We start from the raw sequence: 26,126 nt of genomic DNA, 5'->3' as shown, positions 1-26,126 counted from the left end.
TTCAAGAGAGAGTGAGATAGAGCTCTTATAGATAGCGGGGTCAAGGGATATGGGGAGAGGGCAGAAACGGGGTACTGATTATGGATGATCAGCCATGATCACAGTGAATGGCGGTGCTGGCTAGAAGGGCCGAATGGCCTACTCCAGCACCTACTGTCTATTGTCTATTGTCAGACTCAAGGCCTCTCTGTTGATCTGTGCACGATTTCTTTCTGTAGCGGTAAGATAAAGTGACGCAAAGGCTATGAGGCTTTCCATCACTCACAACATGTGACACTTCTGCACCTATACCACAAGGCGAAGTAACATGGGCCAACTTCACCACACAATGTTGATCATAATGTGTGAGTACAGTGCCTGCACTCATAATTTCCTTGGGCTTTTGGGAAACCACCTCACATTGCTTTGTCCATTGCCATTGCTTCCCAATCTATAGTGATGAATTCAAGGGGTGGAGCACAGTAACCATGTTTGGCAGGAACTGTTATAGTAATTGACAAATCCTAAAAAGGACTGGAACTCGGACACCCCTTTGGCCTTGGGGCATCCACCACTTCCTTGAATTTTCTCAGTATATTTGTGAAATATCTTGTGTGGCAGTGCTGTGACCACAATAAGGGATGCTTGGTTTAAAGAATTCATACTTGTTGAATCATAGTCTGAGCCCATAATCTTCCTATCTTTTTAACACCGTCTTGAAATTTTGTAGATGTCCCTTTTTTATCCTTATTGGCAATGATGATGTCATCCAGGTAACACTGAGTGCCAGGGCAGCCTTGCAGCACCTGGTCCATAGCTTTCTGCCAGGTTCTCATACTACTCCAATAAAGACCATTGCGAGTTGTTCATGGTGAGAAGCACTTTGGACTCTGTTTCCATCTCCAGCTGCAGATTGCCTCAGCTAAGTCCGCTTTGCTGAAGTTTTCCCTCCAGAAAGGTTGCAAAGATAACATCCATCCTGGGCAGTGGGTATTGATCTATTTTCAGTACTGGCTTGATGCTGACCTTAGGATCACCACATATCCTGAGAGACACAGCCTTCGTGGCCACTGGGACCATTTCTTTTGCCCATAAGCTCCACTCAACATTGAAAAGAATTCCTTCAGCTTCCATGCGATCTAGCTCACTGGCAACTTTATCAAGAATGGTATATGGAACTGGATAGCCTTTTTAAAACTTAGGTGAGGCATTTTCATTTAAACTATTGCACCCTTGACATGTTTGAGTTTTCCCGTGCCATACTTGAACATTGCTGTGGCATCATTCAGTACCTTCCTTACTTCACTTTCAATTGACTCCACTGCAAGGGACATGGCATGCCAGTGGTAGATGGATCTACAATCAAGTTGTAGATGACTCAGCTAATCACGGCCTCACAGTGCTGCCCTCCTGTTTCTACCACATACAAGCTCAATGTGCCTTGTTGGTTGTTGTATTTCACAGTAACAAATGTCAGTCCCATGGGAGTTATCTTTTCTTCAGTATAAGTTCCAAGTTGGATACCTGTAAGCTTCAATTCAGTACCTTTGAAATGCCATTCAAACCCATTTTGTGTGGTGCACACATATGATATGGAGGTGTAATATACCATTCACATAATTCTTAATTATAACCCATAATGAATTATGTAAACAAACAAAGAATGTTTAATCAAACAGTATATTTACAATATTTCTCAAATATTATTGAAATATTAACTACAGTACAATATCTAATCCTGTCTTATCTATTGCCCCATTATTGGTATCCAGTCCTTTCTTAGCTTAGGCTTCAGGTTCCGGATTTGCAACCATCTCTTGTTCCAAGCCCCAGTTTTTTCTATCCCTCTCTCCTCCTTTAAGCATCACCTAAAACATAGGCCACACACATTTCTTAATATTTCTTAACGCCACTTAGCTTCAGACTTTATTCAATAATACCTAGTTCAGCCAATAAAGACAAAAGAGAAAGAAACGGTGTTAATTTCGACATTGAGATTTGAGCTAATTCTTAGTAGAGTTATCTGTTAGACTAACTGAAATGTCTTTTGAGTTTTGCAAAAGAAACATATACAGAGATCTATGACCTGAAGCTATGACATCTGGAAAAGGGTCAAGTTACACCTGAACCCTATGAGGACCAATATCCTTGTGGGTAGGTTTGCTAGGGTTGTTGGGGAGAGTTTAAACTACGTTGGCAGGGTATGGGAACCAGAGTGATTCGGCTGACAATCCGTCAGTTGGTATACAAGCAGAGACAGTGAGTAGTGAGACTGTCAGGAAGGACAGGCAGATGGGATGAGTAGCAGCATAACAGAGGGACAAAATCAAAAAGGGTGATGAATACAGCACTGAAGGTGTTATTTTTGAAGGCACACAGTATACAGAGTAATGTACAAGACCTTGTCACGCAGTTAAAGGTTGGCGGGTATGATGTTGTGGGCATCACTGAGTCATGCCTGAAAGGAGATTATAATTGGGAGCTTAACGTCCAAGGATACATAAAAGAGAGGATAGCCACTTAGGATAGACAAAGGAGAATCAGTGGATATAATGCACTTTATTTTCAGAAAGACTTTGACAAGGTGCTACACGTGAAGGTGCTTAACAAGCTCGAGTCCATGGTACTACAGGAAAGATTCTAGCATGGATAAAGCAGTGGCTAATTGACAGGACACAAATAGTGGGAATAAAGGGAGCCTTTTCTGCTTGGCTGCTGGTGACTAGCAGTGTTCCACAGGGGTCTGTGTTGGGACGGAGTCCTTTTACATTATATGTCAATGATTTGGATGATGGAATTGATGGCTTTGATGCAAACTTTGCAGATGATATGAAGATAGGTGGAGGGGCAGGTAATTTTGAGGAACTAGAGAGGCTACAGAAGGATTTAGACAGTTTAGGAGAATGGACAAAGAAATGGCAGATGGAATACAGTGTCAGGAAGTGACAAAATGATCTGGACTCCACAGCTGCATGTGGCAACAAATTCCACAATTCACCACCCTCTGGCTAAAGATATTTTTCTGTATCTCTGTTATAAATGGAGGGCCCTCTATCCTGACGCTGTGCCCTCTTGTCCTAGATTCACCCACCATGGAAGCATCCTTTCCACATCTACTCTGTCTAGTCCTTTCAACATTGGAAAGGTTGCAATGAGACCCCCCTCATCCTTCTAAATTCCAGTAAGTGCAGACACAGAGCCATCAAGCATTCCTCATAGGATAACCCTTTCATTCCTGGAATGAAAACTTACAAAGAGTTGGCATAGGATTGGAAGATGTAGAATCCTTGTGGATAGAGTTAAGAAACAGCAAGGGTAAAAGACATCTGAACAATAGCCAGGGCTATAGATTACAACAGGAGGTAGAGAAGGAATGTCAAAAGGGGAATGTTATGATATACATGGGGATTTTAATATGCAGATAGATAGGGATTATCAGGTTGGTGCTGGATTTTGTGCGAGAGAATTTGTATTATGCCTACAAGATGTTTTTTTGGAGCAGGTTATGATTGTACCCACCAGCTATTCTGGATTGGGTGTTGTGTAATGAATCAGATTTGATTAAAAGAAGATAGTGATCATAAAATAACAGAATTCACTTGCAGTTTGAGAGGGTGAAGCTAAAGTCAGCTGTACCAGTATTACTGTGGGGATAAAGAGGCATGAAAGAGGAGCTGGCCAAATTTGATTGAAAGGGGATGCTACCAGGGATGAAAGCAGAGAAGCAGAGGCTGGAGTTTCTAGGAGCAATTTGCAAGGCGCAGGTTTGATACATTCCAAAGAGGAAGAAATATTCTAAAGGCAGGATGACACAAACTTGGCAGTCAAAGAAAGTCAAAGCCAACAAAAAAGCTCTAGAGAGAGCATATAATATAGCAAAAATTAGGTTAAAATTAGAGGATTGGGAAGCTTTTAAAAACTGAGAGAAGGCAACTATAAAAGCCACAAGGAGGGAAAAGGAAAATGAAGGTACACTAGCCAATAACGCAAAGAAGATACCAGAAGCTTTTTGACAGATATGAAGAGTAAAAGAGAGCTGAGGGTAGATATCAGACTGCTAAAAAATGATGCTGGAGAGGTAGTAATGAGGCACAAGGAAATGGTGGATGAACTGAATAAGTACTTTGCATCATTCCTAACTGTGGAAGACACTAGTAGTATACCAGAAGTTCAGGAGTGTCAGGGGGCAGAAGTGAGTGCAGATGCTATTACTAGGGAGAAGGTGCCAAGGAGCTGAGATGTCTGAAAATCGATGACACCTGAAAAAGATGGTCTGCGCCCCAGTGTTCTGAAGGAGGTAGTTGAAAAGATTGTGGAAGCAGTAGTAATGATCTTTCAAGAATCAATAGATTCTTGCATGGTTCCAGAGGACTGGGCTATTGCAAATGTCACTCCACTCTTCAAAAAGAGAGTGAGCCAGGGTAAAGAAAATTATCAGCCAGTTAGCCGGACCTCAGTCGTTGAGAAGATATTGGAGTCAATTGTTAAGGATGAGGTTTCAGGATACACATGATAACATGGGCCTAAGTCAGGATGTTTTCCTCTAGGGAAAATTTTGCCTGATAATTTTATTGGAATTCTCTGAGGAAGAAACAATCAGGACAGACAAAGGAGAATCAGTGGATGCTGTGTGTTTGGATTTTCAGAAGACCTTTGAGAAGGTGCCATGTATGAAGCTGCTTAGCAAGAAAAGAGCCCATGTTTTTACAGAAACGAGTATGGATAGAAGATTGGCTGACAAGCAGGAAGAAAAAAGTGGGAATAGAAAGAGCCTTTTGTTGTTAGTTGCAAGTGACTAGTGGTTTCCCACAGCTGTCTGTGTTGGGACCGCTTATTTCAATGTTATATGTCAGTGACTTGGATGTTGGAATTGGTAGCTTTGAGGCTATGTTTGCAGAAGATACTAAACTAGGTGGAGGGACAGACAGTGTTCATGAAACAGGGAAGCTGCAGATAGGGAGAATGGGCAAAGAGGTGGAAGATAGAATGCAGTTGGTAAGTGTATGGTCTTGCACTTTGGTAGAAGGAATAAAAGTGTAGACTATTTTCTAAACAAGGAGAAAATTCAAAAATCCAAAGTGCAAAGGGACTTGGAAGTCCTCGTGCAGGGTTCCTTATAGGTTAACTTGCAGGCTGACTGGTGAGATAGGCAACTGCAATGTTAACACTCATTTTGAGAGGATTTGAATATAAAAAGATGTAATGCTGAGGCTTTATAAGGCACCAGAGAGATGTCATTTGGAGTATTGTAAGCAGTTTTAGACCCCTTGTCATTGAAAAAAGTTCAAAGGACATTCATGAGAATTATTCCAGAACGTAAGTGTTAATATATGAGGAACTTTTGATGACTCTGAGCCTGTATTCGCTGGGATTTCAAAAAATGAATGGGGCTCTCATTGAAACTTACCAAACGTTTGTGATAGAACACTACAGCACAGTACAGGCCCTTCAGCCCTCCGTGTTGTGCCAACCCATATAATCCTTAAAGAAAAGTACTAAACCCACACTACCCCATAACCCTCCATTTTTCTTTCATCCATGTGCCTGTCCGAGAGGTGATAGTCCTAGCTAGACTGGATGTGATATATATAACGGAGGAGTCTAGGAACAGAGGCCAAAGCTTCAGAATAGAGGGATGTTCATTTAGAAAAGACATGACAAGGATTTTCTGTAGCCTGTGGATGGTTAATCTGTGGAGTTTGTTGCTACAGGCAGCTGTGGAGTCCAGGTCATTGGGTGTATTTAAGACAGAGTTTAATAGGTTCTTGATTAGTCATAGCATGAATGGTTATGGAGAGAAGGCAGGAGAATGGGGTTAAGAGTGAAATTGCAGAGCAGACTCTTCTGCAATTAGGCTGAAGGGCCTAATTCTGCTTCTATGGCTTATAGTCTTATGAATGCAAATGTATGCAAATTTCACAAGGTGGAAAAAACATCATAAGCGACATTTGTGATGTATTGCTCAAGAGTAACTGGTTTCTGGTGATGAAGGAAGAGGTTTGATGAGGGTTGTCTGGGTCATGTTATGCAGATGTAGACATAAAATTCCAAAAGGTTTCTGCTGATATGTCACTAAAAGGTCATTTCAAACACTTTGAATCCAGGAGGTTAAAGGATGTTTAGATACAAATCCAATGACCAGAAAACAGTGAGTAATAGTGAATAGCTATTTTCTGTTTAAAAGAGAAAAGTAGAAGAGACAACATCGCTCTTTAATACCAACAACCTCCAAACTGAGGAGCATAATCTCAAAATCTGATGATACTACAGCAAGGAGTATATTTTACAACTTCATTGGTGGACAAAGAGAACATAGAAGACTACAGCACACTGCAGACTTTCCAGCCCATGAAGTGTTGAGCTTTTTATCCTCCATTAAGGTCAACGAAACCTTCTCTCCTATATAACCCTCCAGTTTTCCATTACCCATGTGCCTATTTAAGAGTTTCTTATACATTCCTAATATCTTTACCACCACTGCTGACAGGGCATTCTACAAACCCACCACACTGTATACAAAACACTCTTCTGATATTCCTCCCCACCACTATCCTTTCCTCCAATCACCTTAAAATTAGGTCCGCTGGTATTAGATATTTCCGCCCTGGGAAGAAGTCTCTAGCTATCCACTCAACCCATGCCTCTTATTATCTTGTACAGATTTATTAAATTGCCTCTTCTTCAGAGAGAAAATTCCCAGCTAGCTCAATCTATCCTTGTATGACATGCTCCCTGATCCAGACAGCATCGTGGTAAATGCTCTCTGCAGGGTCTCTAAACCTTCTATTTCCGTCCTGTAATGAGGCAACTAGAACTGAGCATAATATTACAAATGTATTCTAACCAGGGTTTTTGCATTGAGAAGCTGAGGTAATATTTCATGTTGATTATTCTTAAAAGATTATCTACCTGAAATGCTACTTCTTGGTTCTTTCTCCACAGATTCAACCTGCAAAGTATTTCTGGTGTTTTCTGTTGTTATTTCAGATTTCCAACATTTGGAAAATTTTGCTGTTATATAATATTAGTTAAACCCCAATGCTCTACCCATTTTGTGCACCAAACTTTAGGAAGCTTATCTTACAGAGATGCAAAGCAGCTTGGCAAAAGAATAAATAATTTATCTGGAAAAAACAAGGTTTGTTCTCAGGATAGGTGATAGGATAAATATGCAGCAAAAGTTTGGAGGGAGAAAGTTAGTGGAAACTGTTTTCACTCAGCTGATCCCAACATGAAAAAATCATATTATTTTTAATCAGATCTATTATGCAAATATATTTTGATGGTACTCCATGGTTGCAGTGTATCCTTTGCATAACTGTCTTCAAAATTGAAATTCAGCTCTGGCTTTTTGAGAATGACATCAAGTAGGAAGTGTGGCAAATACCATGCCTTACCATTCCAGATTCAGGCAGTTAAGGAAAATTTTGAAGTAAAATGATAATACCATGCAAGAATCATGAGTTATACACTCATTGGGAAGACAATCAAAAGGTCAGGGTAGAAAGAAATCTCTGAATATTGGTGGAATTCAGAAATATAATCAAGTGCATATTCTAAAACTGAAAAGAAATTAAACAAAGTGCTTGGCTATGAGCAAAGGAATTAACATTTATGTTCCAAAAATATATTAAAATGCTTCCCTAACACAACGTTCTAAAGAATTGAAGCATTGAAAAGATAACAGATAATGGGCATTATTAGATCAATGACGTAGAACATTACAGCACAGGACAGGAAAAGGCCCTTTGATTCACAGGGTAGGCTCAACCAGATAAGCTGGTAATTGACTAGTGATGCACTCTGAATTTTTGGCACTGACTTTAGTGGAAAGAAAACTAAGGAAATATAGTAACACACACAATATGCTGGAGGAACTCAGCAATCCAGGTAGGATTAATGGAAAAGAATACAGTTGACATTTCAGGCTGAGACCCTTCAGCAGGAACTGGAATTTTTTTTTTAAAAGAGAAGTGAGAAAATGACAGAGTACTTGAAACGGTCTAGGGATGTTTGTTTAAGGAAATATAGTGGCTGAATTTCAAAGTTCCTGCAACCCTGTATGCATCAATAGATCTTAAATGGATTTTTTGAATCTGTTTTTATTCAGGAGATGGTCACAGAGTCTATAGATGTGAGGCAAAGAAGCAGTGACTTCATGCACCCTATACAGATTACAAAGAAGGAGGTGTTTACTGTCTTGAGGCAAATTAAACTAAATAAATCCCCAGGCGCTATGTCATCAAACATCCCTCATATCGTAACAGTTACATTCTGGAATAATTCTCATGAAGCTCCTCTGAATTCTCTCCATTGACCTCACATCTTTTCTTAGATACGGGGCCTGATGCTGCTCACAATACTCCAAGTGAGGCCTCACCGGTGCCTTATAAAGTCTCAGCATTGCATCCTTACTTTCATATTCAACTCCTCTTGAAATGGGTGCTAACATTGAAAGTGGCATCATGGGTAGACCAGTTAGAAGAGTGGGCTGAACGATGGCAATTGGAGTTTAATGCTGATAAGTGTGAAGTGCTACATTTTGGTAGGAATATTCCAAATAGGATATACATGGTAAATGGTAGGGCATTGAAGAATGCAGTAGAACAGAGTGATCTAGGAATAATTGTGCATAGTTCCCTGAAGGTGGAATCTCATGTGGATAGGGTGGTGAAGAAAGCTTTTGGTGTGCTGGCCTTTATAAATCAGAGCATTGAGTGTAGGAGTTGGGATGTAATGTTAAAATTGTACAAGGCATTGGTAAGGCCGAATTTGGAGTATTGTTTACATTTCTGGTCGCTGAATTATAGGAAAGATGTCAACAAAGTAGAGAGAGTACAGAGGAGATTTACTAGAACGTTACCTGGGTTTCAGCACCTAAGTTACAGGGAAAGGTTGAACAAGTTAGGTCTTTATTCTTTAGACCGTGGAAAGTTGAGGGGAGACTTGATAGTGGTATTTAAAATTGGAGGGATAGATAGAGTTGACGTGGATAGGCTTTTTCCATTGAGAGTAGGGGAGCTTCAAACAAAAGGACATGAATTGAGAGTTAGGGGGCAAAAGTTTAAGGATAACAGGAGGGGGAATATCTTTACTCAGAGAGTGGTAGCTGTGTGGAACGAGCTTCCAGTAGAAGTGGTAGAGGCAGGTTCGGTATTGTCATTTAAAGTAAAATTGGATAGGTATATGGACAGGAAAGGAACGGAGGGTTACGGCCTGAGTGTGGGTCAGTGGGACTAGGTGAGAGTAAGCGTTCGGCACGGACTAGAAGGGCCAAGATGGCCTGTTTCCATGCTGTAGTTGTTATGTTATATGGGTAGACAGGATCATAAGGAAAGCTTTAGGTATATTGACCTTCATAAATCAATGTATTGAGTACAGGAGATGGAATGTTTTTTTTGAAGTTGTGTAAGAGATTGGTGAGGTCAAATTTTGAGTATTGTGTGTAGTTTTGGTTAGCTACCTACAAGAGATGTAAATAAGTTTGAAAAGGTGCAGAGAAAATGTTGTCAGGACTGGAGGACCTGAGTTATAAGAAAAGATTGAATAGGTTTGGACCTAATACCTTGGAAAGTAGAGGATTGAAGTGAAATGCGATAGAAGTATACAAAATTATGAGGGGTTTGATGGGGTAAATGCAAGCAAGTTTTTTCCACTGAGGTTTGGTGGAACAACAACTAGAGGTCGTGGGTTAAGAGTGAAATGTGGAAAGTTTATGAGGAACATAAGGGGAAACTTCTTAACTCAGAGGATATGATTGTGGAATGAGCTGCAGTGCAAGTGGTGCATGCAAGTTTGATTTCAATATTTAAGAGAGGTTTGGATAGGTATATGGATAGTAGAAGTATGAAGGGTCCAGATGCAGTTTGATGAGAATAGGCAGTTTAAATGGTTCAGCATGGATTAGTTGGGGGAAGGGCTTATTTCTGTGCTGTACTTCTCTGTGACACTATGATTCGAAGAGATACCACATTATTAGAAAGGTTTCAGCAAGAACTGCAAGTTTGTTGGAAGCACTTTTGTGGCAGTACTTTAAGGCTTTAGTATTATTAGTGTACTTGTTGATCAGGTTACCCTGTAATCGGGAAGAACATATTTAATAGCCACAGTCCTCTAAATAGGCAAGGATGTCTTTAAAGGTAATGACACTAACCTAACAATTACTTCTGGTAATTAATTCTGGAACTTCCAGTAAGATGTATTCAATCGCAGTAGTGATTGTTTCATTTGTAACCCTGTTTCATTTGGCTATATTCATAGGTATTCATGTATGGTTGAATGACAATTAAACGAACTTCAAAATTGAAAAATAATGAAAGCTAATTAATATATGACATTAATAGCTAAGCATTGCAAAATATATACTATTTAGCTGGAATAATTACAGAAGTAGATAATTAAGCTGCTTGGAATTTACAAACAACCAATTTCTTTAATATAGTAGATATAATATGGTAAAATATTTGTGAATACTTTACAAAAGCATAGCAATCAATTTATCATATAAGTCTAAAGTGGTCATTGGAACAGTTGGTTAATAAAATGTATTGGGCTCCTTATCTAGGAAAAGATGTGCTGACTTTGGAGATGGTTCAGAGGAGGTTTGCAAGGATGATTCCGGGAATGAAAGGGTTATCATACAAGGAACATTTGATGGCACTGGGCCTGTACTGGCTTGAATTTAGAAGGATGGTGGGGGGGGGGGGGGTTTCCATTGAAACCTTTCGAATGTTGAAAGGCCTAGATAGAGTAGATATGGAAAGAATGTTTCCCATGGTGGGGGAGTCTAGGACAAGAGGGCACAGCCTCAGGCTAGAGGTGCATCCATTTAAAACAGAGACGTGGAGAAATTTGTTTAGCCAGAGTGTGGTGAATTTGTGGAATTTGTTACCACAGGCAGCTGTGTGCCACAGGCCAGGTCATTGGGTGTATTTAAGGTGCAGATTGATAGGTTCCTGATTGACCACAGTATCAAAGGTTATGGAGAGGAGGCTGGGGAGCGAAGCTGAAGAGGGGAAAAAATGATCAGCTGTAATTGAATGGCAGAGCAGACTTGAAGGGCTAAATGGCCTAATTCTGCTCTCATGGTCATCTCTGCTTTTTTTCCCTCCTTCAAAGAATATGTGAAGGAGGAAAGAGAAGTAGAGGAGACAAAGTAGAGTATTAAAAATGCAAAATAGATATGAACTTTAACTGGTCCTTCAATACATATGCCAATAGCTAAGTAACCTTCTATAAAAGCAAATACTACTCAACATCCCATATCCTGACTTGAACTCACCACCTCCCAACTGTCCAAGAAATATTGCTTAGGCTTAATTAGGATAAAGGCAGATAATTTGTCTCTTCCCTTTGAAACTGATCAAACATGTTCTTGGAGACTAAATTGATTGCATAACATACTTCCAGTGACTCAATTCTATTTGTAGCCACATTAGACACTTGGGAACTCAGCCAGCATCCTCTTTAATATTTTAAACAAATCTCCACTTACTGCCGGTGTTGGGAATTATTCCAGAGGACAAAGATTCTACAAAAATAAAAAAATTCTAAACAGCCAACCTATATCTAGGCATTGAAACATTTTGGATTTTCTCTGTTGTAATCTACTTAATAATTCAAGTAATTTAGTTTTTCGTTTTACTTCCGTTACTAAAAGCCCTTAATTTGTCTATTAATTCAGTAACCTTCATCTGACCCCTTTCAATGCTCCTTATCTCTATGTTGACAAATATTAATAGTCCTGGTAAGATATCCTAATGCCCTGCTGGTTTGTACAATAGTCTTTGTCTATTACAAATCCTCACTGACTCAAGCTACCTAACCCCTTGCAATTTACAAACTCAGCAACTTTGAACAAGCCCATCCAGTATGTTGTTACTCAAGTTCCTGATATCACATTCATCCATATTAAAAATGTCATGAGTCTATTTCTTCTATTGTACCTGAATTAGCCTAATATATTCCCTTTATCAATGGTCTTTGCACCTCAAATTGTCTTTCTGACATCTGTAGGGACATGAATAGTCTTGTGGGACTGATTTCTGATCATTGTTAATGAATAGCAGATGAATTGGTCAAAGGCTTTGAAAAATCTAAGTATGTTGAGGCATAAAATATCTAGCACTGTAAAGTATGCCTTTTGATCATAATGTGGAGTTTGGTCTGTATCTCTTCAACCATGGGCAGGAAATATAATAAATCCATGCTACTTGCTTATTACCTGGAGTTCAGTGATTAGGTTACCTTAATAGATCACAATAGGGTCCATTTCATTAATAGCTAGTGCCAGCTGAAACTAGTTTGTACTGATCAAACCTAGTCTGCTCTCCTTAAAGAGTAACTGCATTGTGGCTAGTATGAAGTGGTAAAAGACATTCCAAAGGCATTTGCTAGAAGAGGTCACAGCAGGTACCACAATTTTGATGCAATATTTGAGAGCCTGATTAATGAGGTGAAGAGAAGAGAGATCTCTTACCACTTAGGAGGGGCTCAGTAGCCATTCATAAGTGACAATGGAAGAATACAAAAATGGCGTATGTAAGCCTTGGACATAACCCACCCGAGGTTCAGTGTGCTCACACGAAGTTAGGAAAGACAGCTTAAATCACCGTGACCTGGTCCCACTGGCACACCACCCTCACACAGCATTCACCTCACAAGGTTGTCTCTAATCCACGAATTTAACCTAACTGTTAATCATCCCTCCATCCCCTGGTTGAATCAGCATGCAGTGAATTATCAGACACAAGTGATCTGCAGCCAAAAAAGGGGACTGGGTAGCACGGGGGCCAGCTTCTCAAGGACACAAATGGTGCAGCCAGCAAGAATAGAGTGATTTTTTTTTTTAAATAAAAAGCTTAGTGCTTTAGCAGCCCTGCCTTGAGTCTCTTGTACATTTAGAAGTGAGGTAGCATCCACCTGCAACTTGTGCAGATTTTGGAAATCAGTGTTCTCATTTTGGGAGTTGTAGTTGTGGACACATCTGCCTGCAGCATTTGAATGCAATTTCTTAGTTTTCACTGCAGGATAATCAGAAACTATTTAACAGTTCAGTACTGCCCTGATGATCTCAGACAGCGACCACTATTACTGTGGGTATCAGGACGAAAGAGATTCACAGCACTCTACAAAAATAAGTCCTCCAGCAGCTGACCAGAGTCATTGAGACATTATCCTGGGGGAGAGACAGTAACTTTGTGAAACACAGATCTGTTCCTGTCTCTCAAAGTGACAGTACATATGGTGCTATTGCTGTGAATACTCAGTGTTCTTAACAACCTGTCAATCAGACTGCCCTGATTACCGCCCCACATGGTGATATGATGCAATCGGAAGCTTCACTGTCCACCTGCAGAAGGTCTCGAGTCATCTTCCTACACTATCTCCAGTCTTTTTGAAAGAAAGGCAGCAGCTTTTCACAGCCACTGAGTGTAATGAATACAGGCATACATTTATGAAAAGTAGGCCCTAAGGGATTCAATCTGCATAAGACCGTAAGGTTTAGAAGCAGAAGTAGGCTAGTCAGCCCATCGAGTCTGTTTCACCATTCAATCATGGGCTGATCCATTTCATCCAGTCATCCCCACTCCCCTGCTTTGACCCCATACCTTTTGATGCCCTAGCTAATCAAGAACCTATCTATCTCTGCCTTAAATGACCTAATGACTTGGCCCCCACAGCCACTCATGGCAATAAATTCCACAGACTTACTACCTTCTGATAAAGTAATTTCTTCGCATCTCATTTCTAAAAGGACGTTCTTCAATCCTGAAATCGTGCCCTCTTGTCCTAGAATCCCCTACCAATTGAAATAACTTTGAGGTATCTAATTTGTTCAGGCCTTTTAACATTTGGAATGTTTCTATGAGATCCCCCCCTCATTCTCCTGAACTCCAGGGAATACAGACCAAGAGCTGCCAGATGTTCCTCATACAGTAACCCTTTCATTCCTGGAATCATTCTCATGAATCTTCTGTGAACCCTCTCCAATGTCAGTATATCCTTTCTAAAATAAGGAGCCCAAAACTGCACACAATAGTTCATGTGTGGTCTCACAAGTGCCTTATAGAGCCTTAACATCACATCCCTGCTCTTATATTCTATACCACTAGAAATGAATGCCAACATTGCATTCGCCTTCTTCACCACTGACTCAACCTGGAGATTAACCTTTAGGGTATCGTGCACGAGGACTCCCGAGTCTCTTTGCATCGCTGCATTTTGAATTCTCTCCCCATATAAATAATATTCTGCCGGTTTATTTCTTCCACCAAAGTGCATGACCATACACTTTCCAACATTGGCTTTCATTTGCCACTTCTTTGCCCATTCCCCTAAACTACCTAAGTCTCTCTGCAGGCTCTCTGTTTCCTCAGCACTACCCACTCCTCCACCTGTCTTTGTATCATCAGCAAATGTAGCCACAAGTCCCTTAATACCATAGTCTAAATCATTGACATACATCATAAAAAGTAGCAGTCCCAACACTGACCCTGTGGAACTCCACTGGTAATTGGCAGCCAACTGGAATGGGATCCTTTTATTCCCACTCTCTGTTTTCTGCCGACCAGCTAATGCTCCACCCACGCTAGTCACTTCCCTGTAATTCCATGGGCTCTTATCTTGCTAAGCAGCGTCGTGTGGCACCTTGTCAAAGGCCTTCTGCATGTTTAGTTGATGTTTCTGTCGTGGCTAGATACTCCTGTCATTATAATCTTATGGGTGCTGCAGTAATCAGAGTCAAAAGAAAGATCAAAACTTATGGAATAGAGAATTGGAACACTGCTGAGTGAAAGTTGAGTCTGATGTGTTGGTCTTTGACTGTCTGGCCAAGAAAGTGCTTCCTTTCCTCTCCTGCCAAACCTGCAGTATTTTCCCTCTTTCTTCCCTTCCTATTACTTCCCTCTCCTTCAGTTATACTGCAACACTGGGCAAGAGATGAACCCATACAGTTCCCAGGCTGAAGCAAACAAACCGTAATGAATTGAGTGATCCTCTTACAATGCAAGGTACCTGTGCTCAGCTATTGGAAGTATAACCCGAGAGAGCAAATTTGTTAGAAACAATGCAGTTTTCATTATAGGCACATTGCTCATTTGGACAATGGGGCTTAGAAACCAAGTGGTTAAAGGGGGACTCTTGCCTGCCATGAGTTCTAGTAGGCTTTAGTATGGTGGGCCATGAACATAAAGTGCAACAGATTGTAGTGAAGGAATGTTTCCTGTACGTTTCTTGGCACTGATGATCATATTTTGGTGTCCTCAAACGTAGCCAGCTGAACATTCAGGGTGTGGGAGAAATCGTCTGTTCTTACAGTACATCCCAGGGGTCATGCTTGGTGCCCTCAAAGTCTATGTGATTCTGCACAGTCAGAAAACCCAATTTCCTCTGGAATTCATGTACTCACGGTGACTGCTGTTCTTTTCCAATGCAGAATAACATAAATTGCACTGTCTTAGAGCAAAATATTGCTGTAAGCTCCATCACAACAAAGTATTGTAGATGTAATCAGAAGCAAAAAGCTTGATGGGCACCATGAGCCCAATGGCCACTGGCAGCATGTTCCTGATCCTGTTCTGTAGCAGTAGGGGCAGTAGCAGCCCTTCTGTTATGATTGCTGACAATGCGGCAGCTGCAGCTCACTTTTTAGTGCTTCAGAATAGGAGTAAACCACACCATGTAATTATTTTAAAAGCAAGTGTATTTCAATTTTATGATTATTTTGTTAACTCCCAGTAGCTTATCTTCAGATACAATCAGAAAATTATTGTCTTTGCTTTAAACTTTGCTGTTAATCGCAGAGTTTGCATTGTGTCAACCAGAGATGTTCTTTTCAAAGCATTCCATTTATGTTCACTCCTGTTCAGTACTATCACTCAATGAATTTTACTCAAGTTATTTCCCATCAATTTAGATTTTATCTTTTTTCACGAATCCAATTTTCAGATGTTATCGTTTTATTATGACGTCTGTAACTCAGATGTCTTTCACTACCAGTTTTCTATTCCCATGTTTAATCACAAGGCAATTGCTTATATTGCCCAGAAAAGCACCTGGTTTCTAAGTCCCATTGTCCAAATGAGCAATGTGTCTATAATGAAAACTACATTCTTACTAACAAATTTGCTCTCTCAGGTCATACTTCCAATAGCTGAGCACAGGTGCCTTGCATTGAAAGAGGATCACTCAGTTCCTTATGGTTTGTTTGCTTCAGCCTGGGAACTGTATGGATTCATCTCTTGCCCAGTGTTTCATCCTTTTGGCACATAGCAAATAATCATTTACTTTTCTTTACATACCGAATTATTTGGCCCATTTTGCATCACTAACTAGGATATGTATTGGTTCTGGAGCTAATTAGATCATATTGTGTCCTTTTGAACTCAATAGTTAGCATAAAGATTCACAAAGGTTGTCGAATACTTCATGCAGTGTTATTTTCTGGGGAGAATGATGTGTCATCATGTGGTATGTTATTATGCCACTTTTTTGAACAAGGGATTAAATAGATAACTAATCCATAGAAACATAGAAACCCTATAGCACAATACAGGCCCTTCGGTCCACAATGCTGTGCTGAACATGTCCTTACTTTATAAATTACCTAGGGTTACCTATAGCCCACTATTTTTCTGCAGCATGTATCTATCCAGGAGTCTCTTAAAAGAACCTATCGTATCCACCTCCAACGCCGTCACCAGCAACCTATTCCACGCACTCACCACTCTCTGCGTAAGAAAACTTAACCCTGACATCTCCTCTGTACCTACTTCCAAGCACCTTAAAACTGTGCCCTCTTGTGTTGGCCATTTCAGCCCTGGGAAATAGCCTCTGACTATCCATACAATCAATGCATCTCATCATCTTATATACCTCTCTCATCCCCCGTTGCTCCAAGGAGAAAAGGCCAAATTCACTCAACCTGTTCTCATAAGGCATGTTCCCCAATCCAGGCAACATCCTTGTAATTCTCCTCTGCACCCTTTCTATGGTTCCCACATCCTTCCTGTAGTGAGGCGACCAGAACTGAGCACAGTACTCCAAGTGGGGTCTGGCCAGGGTTCTATATAGCTGTAACATTACCTCTCGGCTCCTCACCTCAATCCCACTATTGATGAAGACCAATACACCGTATGCTTTCTTAACCAGAGAGTCAACCGTGCAGCAGCTTTGAGTGTCCTATGGATTCAGATTCCAAGATCCCTCTGTTCCTCTTACCATTAATACTATATTTTGCCATCATATTTGATCCTAATGAAGGGATTTGATTGAAAATATTTCCCTTTACAGATGCCCCATTCTATTCCTGCAGCATCTTCGATGTTGTTCCAAATTCCAGCCCCCACAGTATCATGTGGCTGCATACGGTATATACAGTACATGCAATATTTATACATATATAAATGTATAATGTATATTCCCAGTCATTCTAGACATGCTGTTATATTTAACATGTGCTTGAACTTGCCTATTAAGAGTGCCCTAAACTATTTCACAGACCTTAATTTCCAAAGAGAAATAGCTATTTTGTATTTTCTCTACAAATATAATTGTCAGAAGTTTCAATAAATATAAAATGATGAAAATTGGCAATATTTACTTTTCTATAAATGTATATATCAAATAGCAAAGTTATATGCTTTATTCTGCAGCAGTGAGTATTTTGTTGAATGCCATTAGAAAGTTCCATCTGTTATAATTATCAAAAGCAGTATATCAATTTATGTACTTTAATAATTTTTTAGGAACATCACTGTCTCAGAATTAAGATCCTGGGAGATTGCTATTACTGCGTATCTGGACTCCCTGAGCCACGTCAAGACCATGCACACTGCTGTGTTGAAATGGGCCTTAGCATGATCAAGACCATAAGGTAAATTCATCACAATTCTGCAATTGTGACTCAACCCATTGAAAATCTAACTAGACAGAAGTAAGAGTACATAATACACATAAACCACATGTTTAATAATTAAAACAGAAACCATTATGCATTTCAAGCATGAATAACTTTTCCAGAGATTTAAATAAATTTTTGCTTTTTCTTCAAAAGCTGTGTCTTGATTAACTATTATGAATTATTCTGTTTGTAATAAAACTGGGGTAAGATAATAAGACTTTAAGATATAGGGGGAGAATTAGGCCATATAGCCCTTTGGATCTGCTCCGCCATTTCATCATGGCTGATCATTTTCCAACCCAGCCTCAATCTCCTGCGTTTTCCCCGTATCCCTTCGTGCCCTGACTCTTCAAGAATCTATCAACTTCTACCTTAAATATATCCAATTCCAACGAATTTGTCGGGAAAGGTTTTGCCTTAAGGAAACAATGCTGGCTATGACCTATTTTATCATGTGCCTCGAAGTACCCCAAAACATTTGACTCCAACATTTTCCCATTACTGAGGTCAGACTAACTAATCTATACTTTCCTTTCTCCTGCCTCTCCCTCCTTCATGAAGAGTGAAGTGACATTTGCAATTTTCCATTCCACTAGAACTATTGATTTGTGAAAGATCATGACTAGTGCCTTCAGTCTTTTTGCCTACCCCTTTCAGAACCCTGTGGTGTACACCATCTGGTCCAGGTGACTTCAGAACTGGCAGTTTCCCAAGAACCTTCTCCCTAGTAATGGCAACTTCACACACGTCTGCTCTTTGACACTCATGAACTTTCACCATACTGCTAATGTCTTCCACAGTGAAGACTGATGCAAAATACTTACTCAATTTGTCCCCCATTTCCTTGCCCCCATTAATACCTCTCCATTGTCATTTTCAAGTGGTCTGATATTTACTCTCCTCTTACTTTTATGTTTTATGTATCTGAAGAGACTTTTGGTATCCTTTTTAATATTTTTGGCTAGCTTATGTTTGCATTTCATCTTTTTCTTCTTCATGACATTACCTTCTGGTGGATTTTAAAAGCTTCCCAGTTCTCTAATTTCACAATAATTCTTGCTCTATTATATGCTCTTTCTTTGGCTTTTATGTTAGTTTTTTAGTTTTTTATGTTAACCATGTCTCTCTTATCAGCCATGGTTAAGTTATCCTGCCTTTAGAATACTTCTTCCTCTTTGAAGTGTATTTGTCCTGCACTTTCCGAATTGCTTCCAGAAATTCCATCTATTACTGCTCTGCCGTCATCCCTGCCAGTACTTTTTGTGGTATTTTTTAAATACAAGGTCAATCCTGAAAAAAAAACTGTTTGCTTCTTTTGCATTCTCAGGCAGGATTTGTCTGGGGAATATTTAGTTGCAATTCCAAATTTTTACTTTATGCAAGAAACACAATTCAGTTTTTATGACACAAGGTTATTGGATCAATAAAACTTACATTACTGCATTTCACATTTCTCTATACTTATGGTAGGTTGATGTTCCTAACTCATAAGAGTAAAGATTTAAGTCCCATCTTTGATATTTCAGTGCAATACTGAGATTTAAATGCATTAAAACAACACTGAGGCTTTGCTGTACTTTTGAATTTAACACTTTTTTGGCTGAGGTCAACCTGTCTTCAAAGACAGGCATAAAATATTCGTCCATATCGTTTGAAGACTATCATGGGAACTCACTGAATACTCAAACCAGCATTTATTTTTCAAACAAAATCATTGAAAACAAAAACAGATTCTTTGCTTCTCTTGTTGATGGCCAATATTTGCAATTTGATTTATGGATTTCCCACCGATATGATAATATTCAGTGGTTTCAGTTTCAATGATTGTACAATATTTTGAAATATCTTAGAGTGCTGAAAAGGTAAATTTGTGAACTAGATCTTGGAAAGTTTCTTGAGTCAATGGGGCGTGACTCTGGACCTCCAGTGATTGGGACAGAGCAAGTGGTTGGAGGTGTCTGTCAGTGAGCATTTTTAGGTCCAGTAACTATAGTTCTATTAGTTTTAGGTAGTGATTGAAAAGATCCTCAAGTTAGCAGGGCTAATTTTGGAGGAATTAGACAGGACCTAGCAGAGGGTGATTGGGTGGGCCTGTTTGAAAGGAAATGAATGAACAGCAAGTGGAAAGCTTTTAAGACCCGTGGTATTCCTTACTTATACAAATGATTTGGATTTGAGTGTGAATCCACAAGCTAAATCAGTAAGCTAGCAGATGATGCAAAATTAGGAGGTGCTGTTGATGGCGAAGCAGGTTGTTGTAGATTACAATACTGAACAGGGAGAGAAGTGGGCTGAGGAGTCACAAATAGATTTCAATGCAGATCAGTATGAGGTGATCTATTTTGGAAAATCAAACCACATAGGACTTACACTATGGGGCACTTGTTAGCGTGATGGAACAAAGACACTTGGGAGTACAAGTCTATGGTTTCTTGAAAGTAGCATCATAGGTAGACAGGGTGGTGAAAAAGGCATTTAGCATGATGGCTTTCATCAGTCAAGGTATTTAGCAGTTCCAAAATAGGAGTTGAGATATTACATTCTTGTATAAGTCATTGGTGAGGACACATTTGGACTACTCTGTATAGTTTTGGTCACCCTGTTATCGAAACTGTCAAGAGTGGAGAAAAGATTTATAAGGATGTTGCTAGGACTAGAGGGCTTGAGTTATAGGGAAAGGCTGGCCAGACTAGGTCTTTATGCCTTGGAATGTAGGGAATGAGGGGTGATCTTTTGAAATATCTGAAATTATGAGAGGTATAGACAGGGTAGGGGAGTCCAACAGTGGGCCACATTGATTTAGTGTGAGAAGAGAAAGATTTAACAAAGGCATGAGTGGTCACTTTGCCATGCAGACAGATGTGAGTATATGGAATGAGCTGGCAGAAGTATGGTTGAAGCAGGTATTAAGATGTATTTGGATAGGTATATAGAGGTGTGGGTGGGGCTTAGAGGGATATGGGCTGAAGTCAATAAATTGGACCTGCCAGGTGGTACCATCGTCAGCATGGACTCATTGAGCTGAAGGGCCTGTGTTATTCTGTGCCTCTGTCTCTGCCTAGATACATCGCATCTCTGTTTGGTGACAAAGCTTGCCTGCTTCATAATAACGTAGCATTGACTGAAACACTTGTATGGTTACAACATGTGTAGTTTAAGTGTTTAACTTTGGAAGTAAAACTTGCTTTGATCTGCCTATAATATAAGGCAGATATAATTATAATATAATTTGGAATATAATATATTACAAATTACAGGAAGGTTGGGACCTCAGATGATTTTTCTTCAGGATAATTGAAGGACACTGATTGCACTTACTTGGCAAGTTTTGTAGCACGTGAATCTATTCTTTTCTCATATTTTTCAATGACTACTTGCATGGAACCTACTTTACCAAAGCCAAGGTACCAATGCACATTGCTTTTGCACCAATGAGGGGGCATAAGACAGTAAAACACAGTGGCAAGTCTTATCATTGGTTTGTCATATACCAAAATGCCTGTGTCACAGTTGTAAAAGATTATGACAACATGATTTTTCTGACTGGCTACGCAGGGAGCCTCGAGATTTATGACCAAGGTCATGAACTGTTCAGCTTATACATTTTACATTAAAGTGAGTAATATTGTGAAGGTTCTATGGCAAAGTGATATTGTGAGATCTGAAAATGCGAACATATGAAAGTAGCACTCCTGACAGAATAACACAAAATAGCGGAAGAACCCAGCAGGTCAGGCAGCATCTATGGTGAGAAATAAAGAATTGACATTTCAGACTGAGCCCCTTCAGGGGCAATTGTAATGTAAGGATATATTCATTATTGAAACAATGTTCAAGGGTCTCAGACTGAGACCTTGGCTCTTTTTTTCCCTCTGCCTAGATGCTGCCTAATGTTTTGATTAATTATGTGCAGAAACTACAATAAAAGCCTCTTAGAATTTGCTGATTGTTGGAAATGTTAAAAAAAAAAGGAGCTGGAAGGAGAGAAAGAGCATTAGTTAGCATGTTGTATCATTAAATTTATTTAATGCATGTTAAATTTATTCTTGCATTAAAATTGTCCTGCATTTTCAGATTGTGCCAAATATTAAAATAATGAGTTACTCCAACTTGCAAGTAAATTGTCATGGCAATGAAAATGGCACCTGAGAATATTTGGAAATTTTCATCCATTATAAGCAACTGGCATGACTAAAATCCTCAGATAGAGAGCCAGATCAAAGTCTGAAACTACAAAATGGAATCTCAGCATATCATCTGAGTCAGCTATTGTACCATATCAAATATGTATCAGTGTTTTGTCTGCTTGGAACAACCAGGTGTTTCATTTGCCAAATGATGGTTCACATCTTGGCAGACTCCATCAAGATTGAGTGCAAACACAAGCCCTAGCAGCAATTTCTTTTAATATTCAAAGTGAAAACAGAAGTCGGCACTATCATGTGCTGGAAAGAAATGGAAAGATACGTTCAAAGACAGCTGTAAAAGCATGGCAAGATATGATGTGTGCATTCTCATCGGATCAAATGTAAAGGAGATCTATTACAAACCTAGAAATGTCCTAAATGGGTGGGAAAGGTGGCTAGGAAATAGATAAGTTAGAGGAAAATAGGGTGCTTACACAAAAAGCAACGAAAGTAGGTGTTTCATGCCAACAGTGGCTGTTGCTCAGGCAGACAAAACAATGCAGTTGTGAGTACAAGGTCACATGAAATGAAGCTGTAGCTAATGAACAATATCCACTCTTCATTTTTTAAAATTTTTAGTTATTTATTAAATTTTTAAGAGAATTACACTCTTCATATAAAAAAAACTTGCATGCAGAGTTTGCAAAATCAAAAAGTGTTCACAGAAGTGGATACCACACCTGCTTATGCACATTTAAATGTGGACAGTTAATCCGCTGATCATCAGCATGCATGCAGGATTGTTCTTGTAAACAAGGATGAGGGGGCACCTCATAGAAACATTTCGAATGTTGAAAGGCATGGACAGAGTGGATGTGGCAAAGTTGTTTCCCATGGTGGGTGAGAGGATATAAGTTGAGGATTGCAGGGTGCCCATTCAGAACAGAGATGCAAAAAATTTTTTTTAGCCAAAGGGTCGTGAATGTATGGAATTTGTTGCCACAGGCGGCAGTGGAGACCAAGTCATTGGATGTATTTAAGGCAGAGATTGATAGGTATCTGAGTAGTCAGGGCATCAAAGGTTATGGTGAGAAGGCGGCGGAATGGGACTAAAGGGGAGATTGGATCAGCTCATGATGAAATGGCGGAGCAGACTTGATGGGCCAAATGGCCCAATTTCTTGCCCATTCTCTTAAACTGTCTAAGTCATTCTTGTTTCCTCAACACTATCTACCCCTTCACCGATCTTCGTATCATCTGCAAACTTGGCAACAAAGCCATCTATTCCACCATCTAAATCATTGATATACAGCATAAAAAAAAGTGGTCCCAACACCACTAGTCACTGGCAGCGCATCCTTTTATTTCTACATGCTGCCGTCTACGAATCAGCCAATGCTCTAACCATGCTAGTAGCTTTCCCATAATAGCATGGACTCTTATTTGGTAATCAGCCTTATGTGTGGCACCTTGTCAAAGGGCTTCTGAAAATCCAAATAAACAACGTCCACTGCATCCCCTCAATCCATCCTCAAAGAATTCCAATAGGTTTGTCAGGAAGGATTTTCCCTTGTAGAAATAATGCTGACTTTGTCCTGTTGTGTCCTGTGCCACCAAGTACTCCATAACCTCATCCTTAACAATTGCCTCCAACATCTTCCCAATCGCTGAAGTCAAGCTAACCAGGCTATAGTTTCCTTTTGACTGTCCTCTGGACCTATCCTTGAGTCCAATGAGTTTTGAAAGATCATTACTAATGCCTCCACAATCTCTACTGCTACCTCTTTCAGACTTGTAAGTGCAGTTCATCTGGTCCAAGTGACTTATGCACCTTTAGGTCTTTCATCTTTGTGAGCACCTTCTCCCTTGTAATAGTAATGCTCTCACTTCTCTTCTCTACACTCCTCAACAACTGGCATACTACTAATGTCTCCCACAGTGAAGACTGATGCAAAATACTCATTTAGTTCATCTGCCATCTCCTTGTCCCCTGTTATTGTTTCACTGGCCTCATTTTCTAGCATTCCTATATCCACTCTCATCTCTCTTTTACTTTTTTATATACTTGAAAAAGCTTTTTCTATCCACCATGATATTGCTTGCTAGCTTGTTTTCATATTTCATCTTTTCCCTCCTAATGTTTCTTTTAGCTGCTTTCCGTAAGTTTTTAAAAGCTTCCCAATCCCCTATCTTCCCACTAATTTTTGCTTTATTGTATGCCATCTCTTATGCTTTTACATTAGCTTTGACTTGAGAATAATAATTCAACAATCAGCATGTTTTAATGTTTAAAAACCTGTAATTTTTTTCTGATAGATATGTGAGAGTTCACACAAAGCATGAGATTGACATGCGTATAGGTATACACTCTGGATCTGTACTCTGTGGAGTTCTCGGGCTTCGGAAATGGCAATTTGACGTCTGGTCCTGGGATGTTGACATAGCAAACAAACTGGAGTCTGGTGGCATCCCTGGGTAAATATCACGACCTTTACACAAGCCGTAAGCAACTTAATCTTCAGCCAATGATAAATTCAAAAGAAATGCACATATTATTAAGGTTTTGGGGGATCTGTTTCTACGCTGGGATCTGAATATGTTTCTTTTGGTGTTTTGCAGGAGGATTCACATTTCCAAGGCAACACTGGATTGTCTAAATGACGATTATGAGGTGGAGGAAGGTCACGGAAAAGAGAGAAATGAGTTTCTGAGGAAGCATAACATTGAAACATATCTGATAAAACAGCCAGAAGAAAGCCTGCTAGCTCTTCCTGAAGACATTATGAAAGAATCCAGTACATCCTGCGACACAAAAAATAGTACTGCAACGTTTACTGAAGGTTCCTGGAGTCCCGAGCTTCCTTTTGATAATATTGTTGGAAAACAGAATGTAAGACAACTTTTATCTGATGAAATTTCTCAGATGTTATGGTTTATTGCCATTCTTGCATCATAGTTGTTTGTTATTTCTATGAGTGAACATCTCTAGAAAGCCTGCAATGATCATTTGCTTGTCTGTTATGCAAAAATTTGCACACCTTATAACTAATCACTTTTTCTAGACTGAGACCTACTCTGCCCATAAAGGCAACATTTGTACACTTATTATACAATTTTTAGGTGGAGGTGAATGCTAAGGAGTGCTTTGCCTAGAAATTGGACAAGTGGCACCGTGTTCCTGTGCAACATGAAATTACACTTCAATGAAAATTTAAAGGGAAAATCAGGGACTTGTAGCAAAATGCTTCGTCCATGGTTCTTATCCTGGGTGTCCTGTGTGTTGGGGGAGTGAACACACAGAGGAATCTGGTTATGCAGAGGCACCTCCACTGGTGTTCCAGAACACTACTTCTCTGCTGTTTACACCCCCTACACACCGCACGCAGTATCTATGGGCACTAATGTGGAAGCTTGTGAGGCTGGAACCACCTTTACTTGAAAGCAACCTGCCTAAAATCTAGCACAAGGTACTTGACTCAGGTAGGCCTCTACAATGAGCCCTGACCTCTGAGGTCATTAATGATCATCCCTCACCCTCCCACCCCCAAAACCATCAATTTGACCGCAGCTCCTAGCTCCTTGTCACACGAGCAGCTGACCTAACCCAAACCCTTCCAACACTTCGAAGCTTAAATTAAATCTAATATCAAAGTACATATTTGTCAAAATATTCTACCCAGAGATTCATTTTCTTGAGAGCTTTCACAGTAAATACATGAAACACAATAGAATCAATGAAAAACTGCATCCAATATGGCGGCACTGTAGTGTACTGTTAGCAGAACACTTTACAGTACCAGCAACCTGGGATAATTTCCTGCCATTGCCAGTACATTCTTCTCGTGACTGTGTGGGTTTCCTTTGGGCACACTGGTTTCCTCTCACAGTCTGAAGACATACTGGTGGGTAGATTAATTGGTCATTGTAAATTGTCCCATGATTAGGCTAAAATTAAATTGAGATTGCTGGTCATCCCAGCTCGAGGGGCCAGAAAGGCCTGTTCCACGCTGTAGTTCAATAAATAAATAAATAAACAATCGAAGTGAAAAAACAACAAACTGTACAAATACAAAATGAAAAAGATAAAATATATTAATAAATAAATTAACAATAAATAT

At 39.7% G+C, this 26,126-nt stretch overlaps 1 protein-coding gene across 3 annotated transcripts in view; it reads left to right on the top strand.

Moving 5' to 3' along the window:
* adcy8 (adenylate cyclase 8 (brain)) overlaps positions 1-26,126 on the top strand; it is a 129,668-nt gene that overhangs the window by 22,931 nt on the left and 80,611 nt on the right. For all 3 annotated transcript variants that reach the window (XM_059980008.1, XM_059980017.1, XM_059980001.1), the window contains exons 5-7: positions 17,727-17,854; positions 24,325-24,483; positions 24,628-24,898. In XM_059980008.1, the coding sequence (XP_059835991.1) occupies positions 17,727-17,854; positions 24,325-24,483; positions 24,628-24,898 (558 nt within the window). The remainder of the gene's footprint in view (positions 1-17,726; positions 17,855-24,324; positions 24,484-24,627; positions 24,899-26,126) is intronic.

Source organism: Hypanus sabinus, chromosome 1 (genome assembly GCF_030144855.1).
Source record: "Hypanus sabinus isolate sHypSab1 chromosome 1, sHypSab1.hap1, whole genome shotgun sequence".
NCBI lineage: Eukaryota > Metazoa > Chordata > Chondrichthyes > Myliobatiformes > Dasyatidae > Hypanus > Hypanus sabinus.
This window is presented reverse-complemented; position numbering and strand designations above follow the sequence as displayed.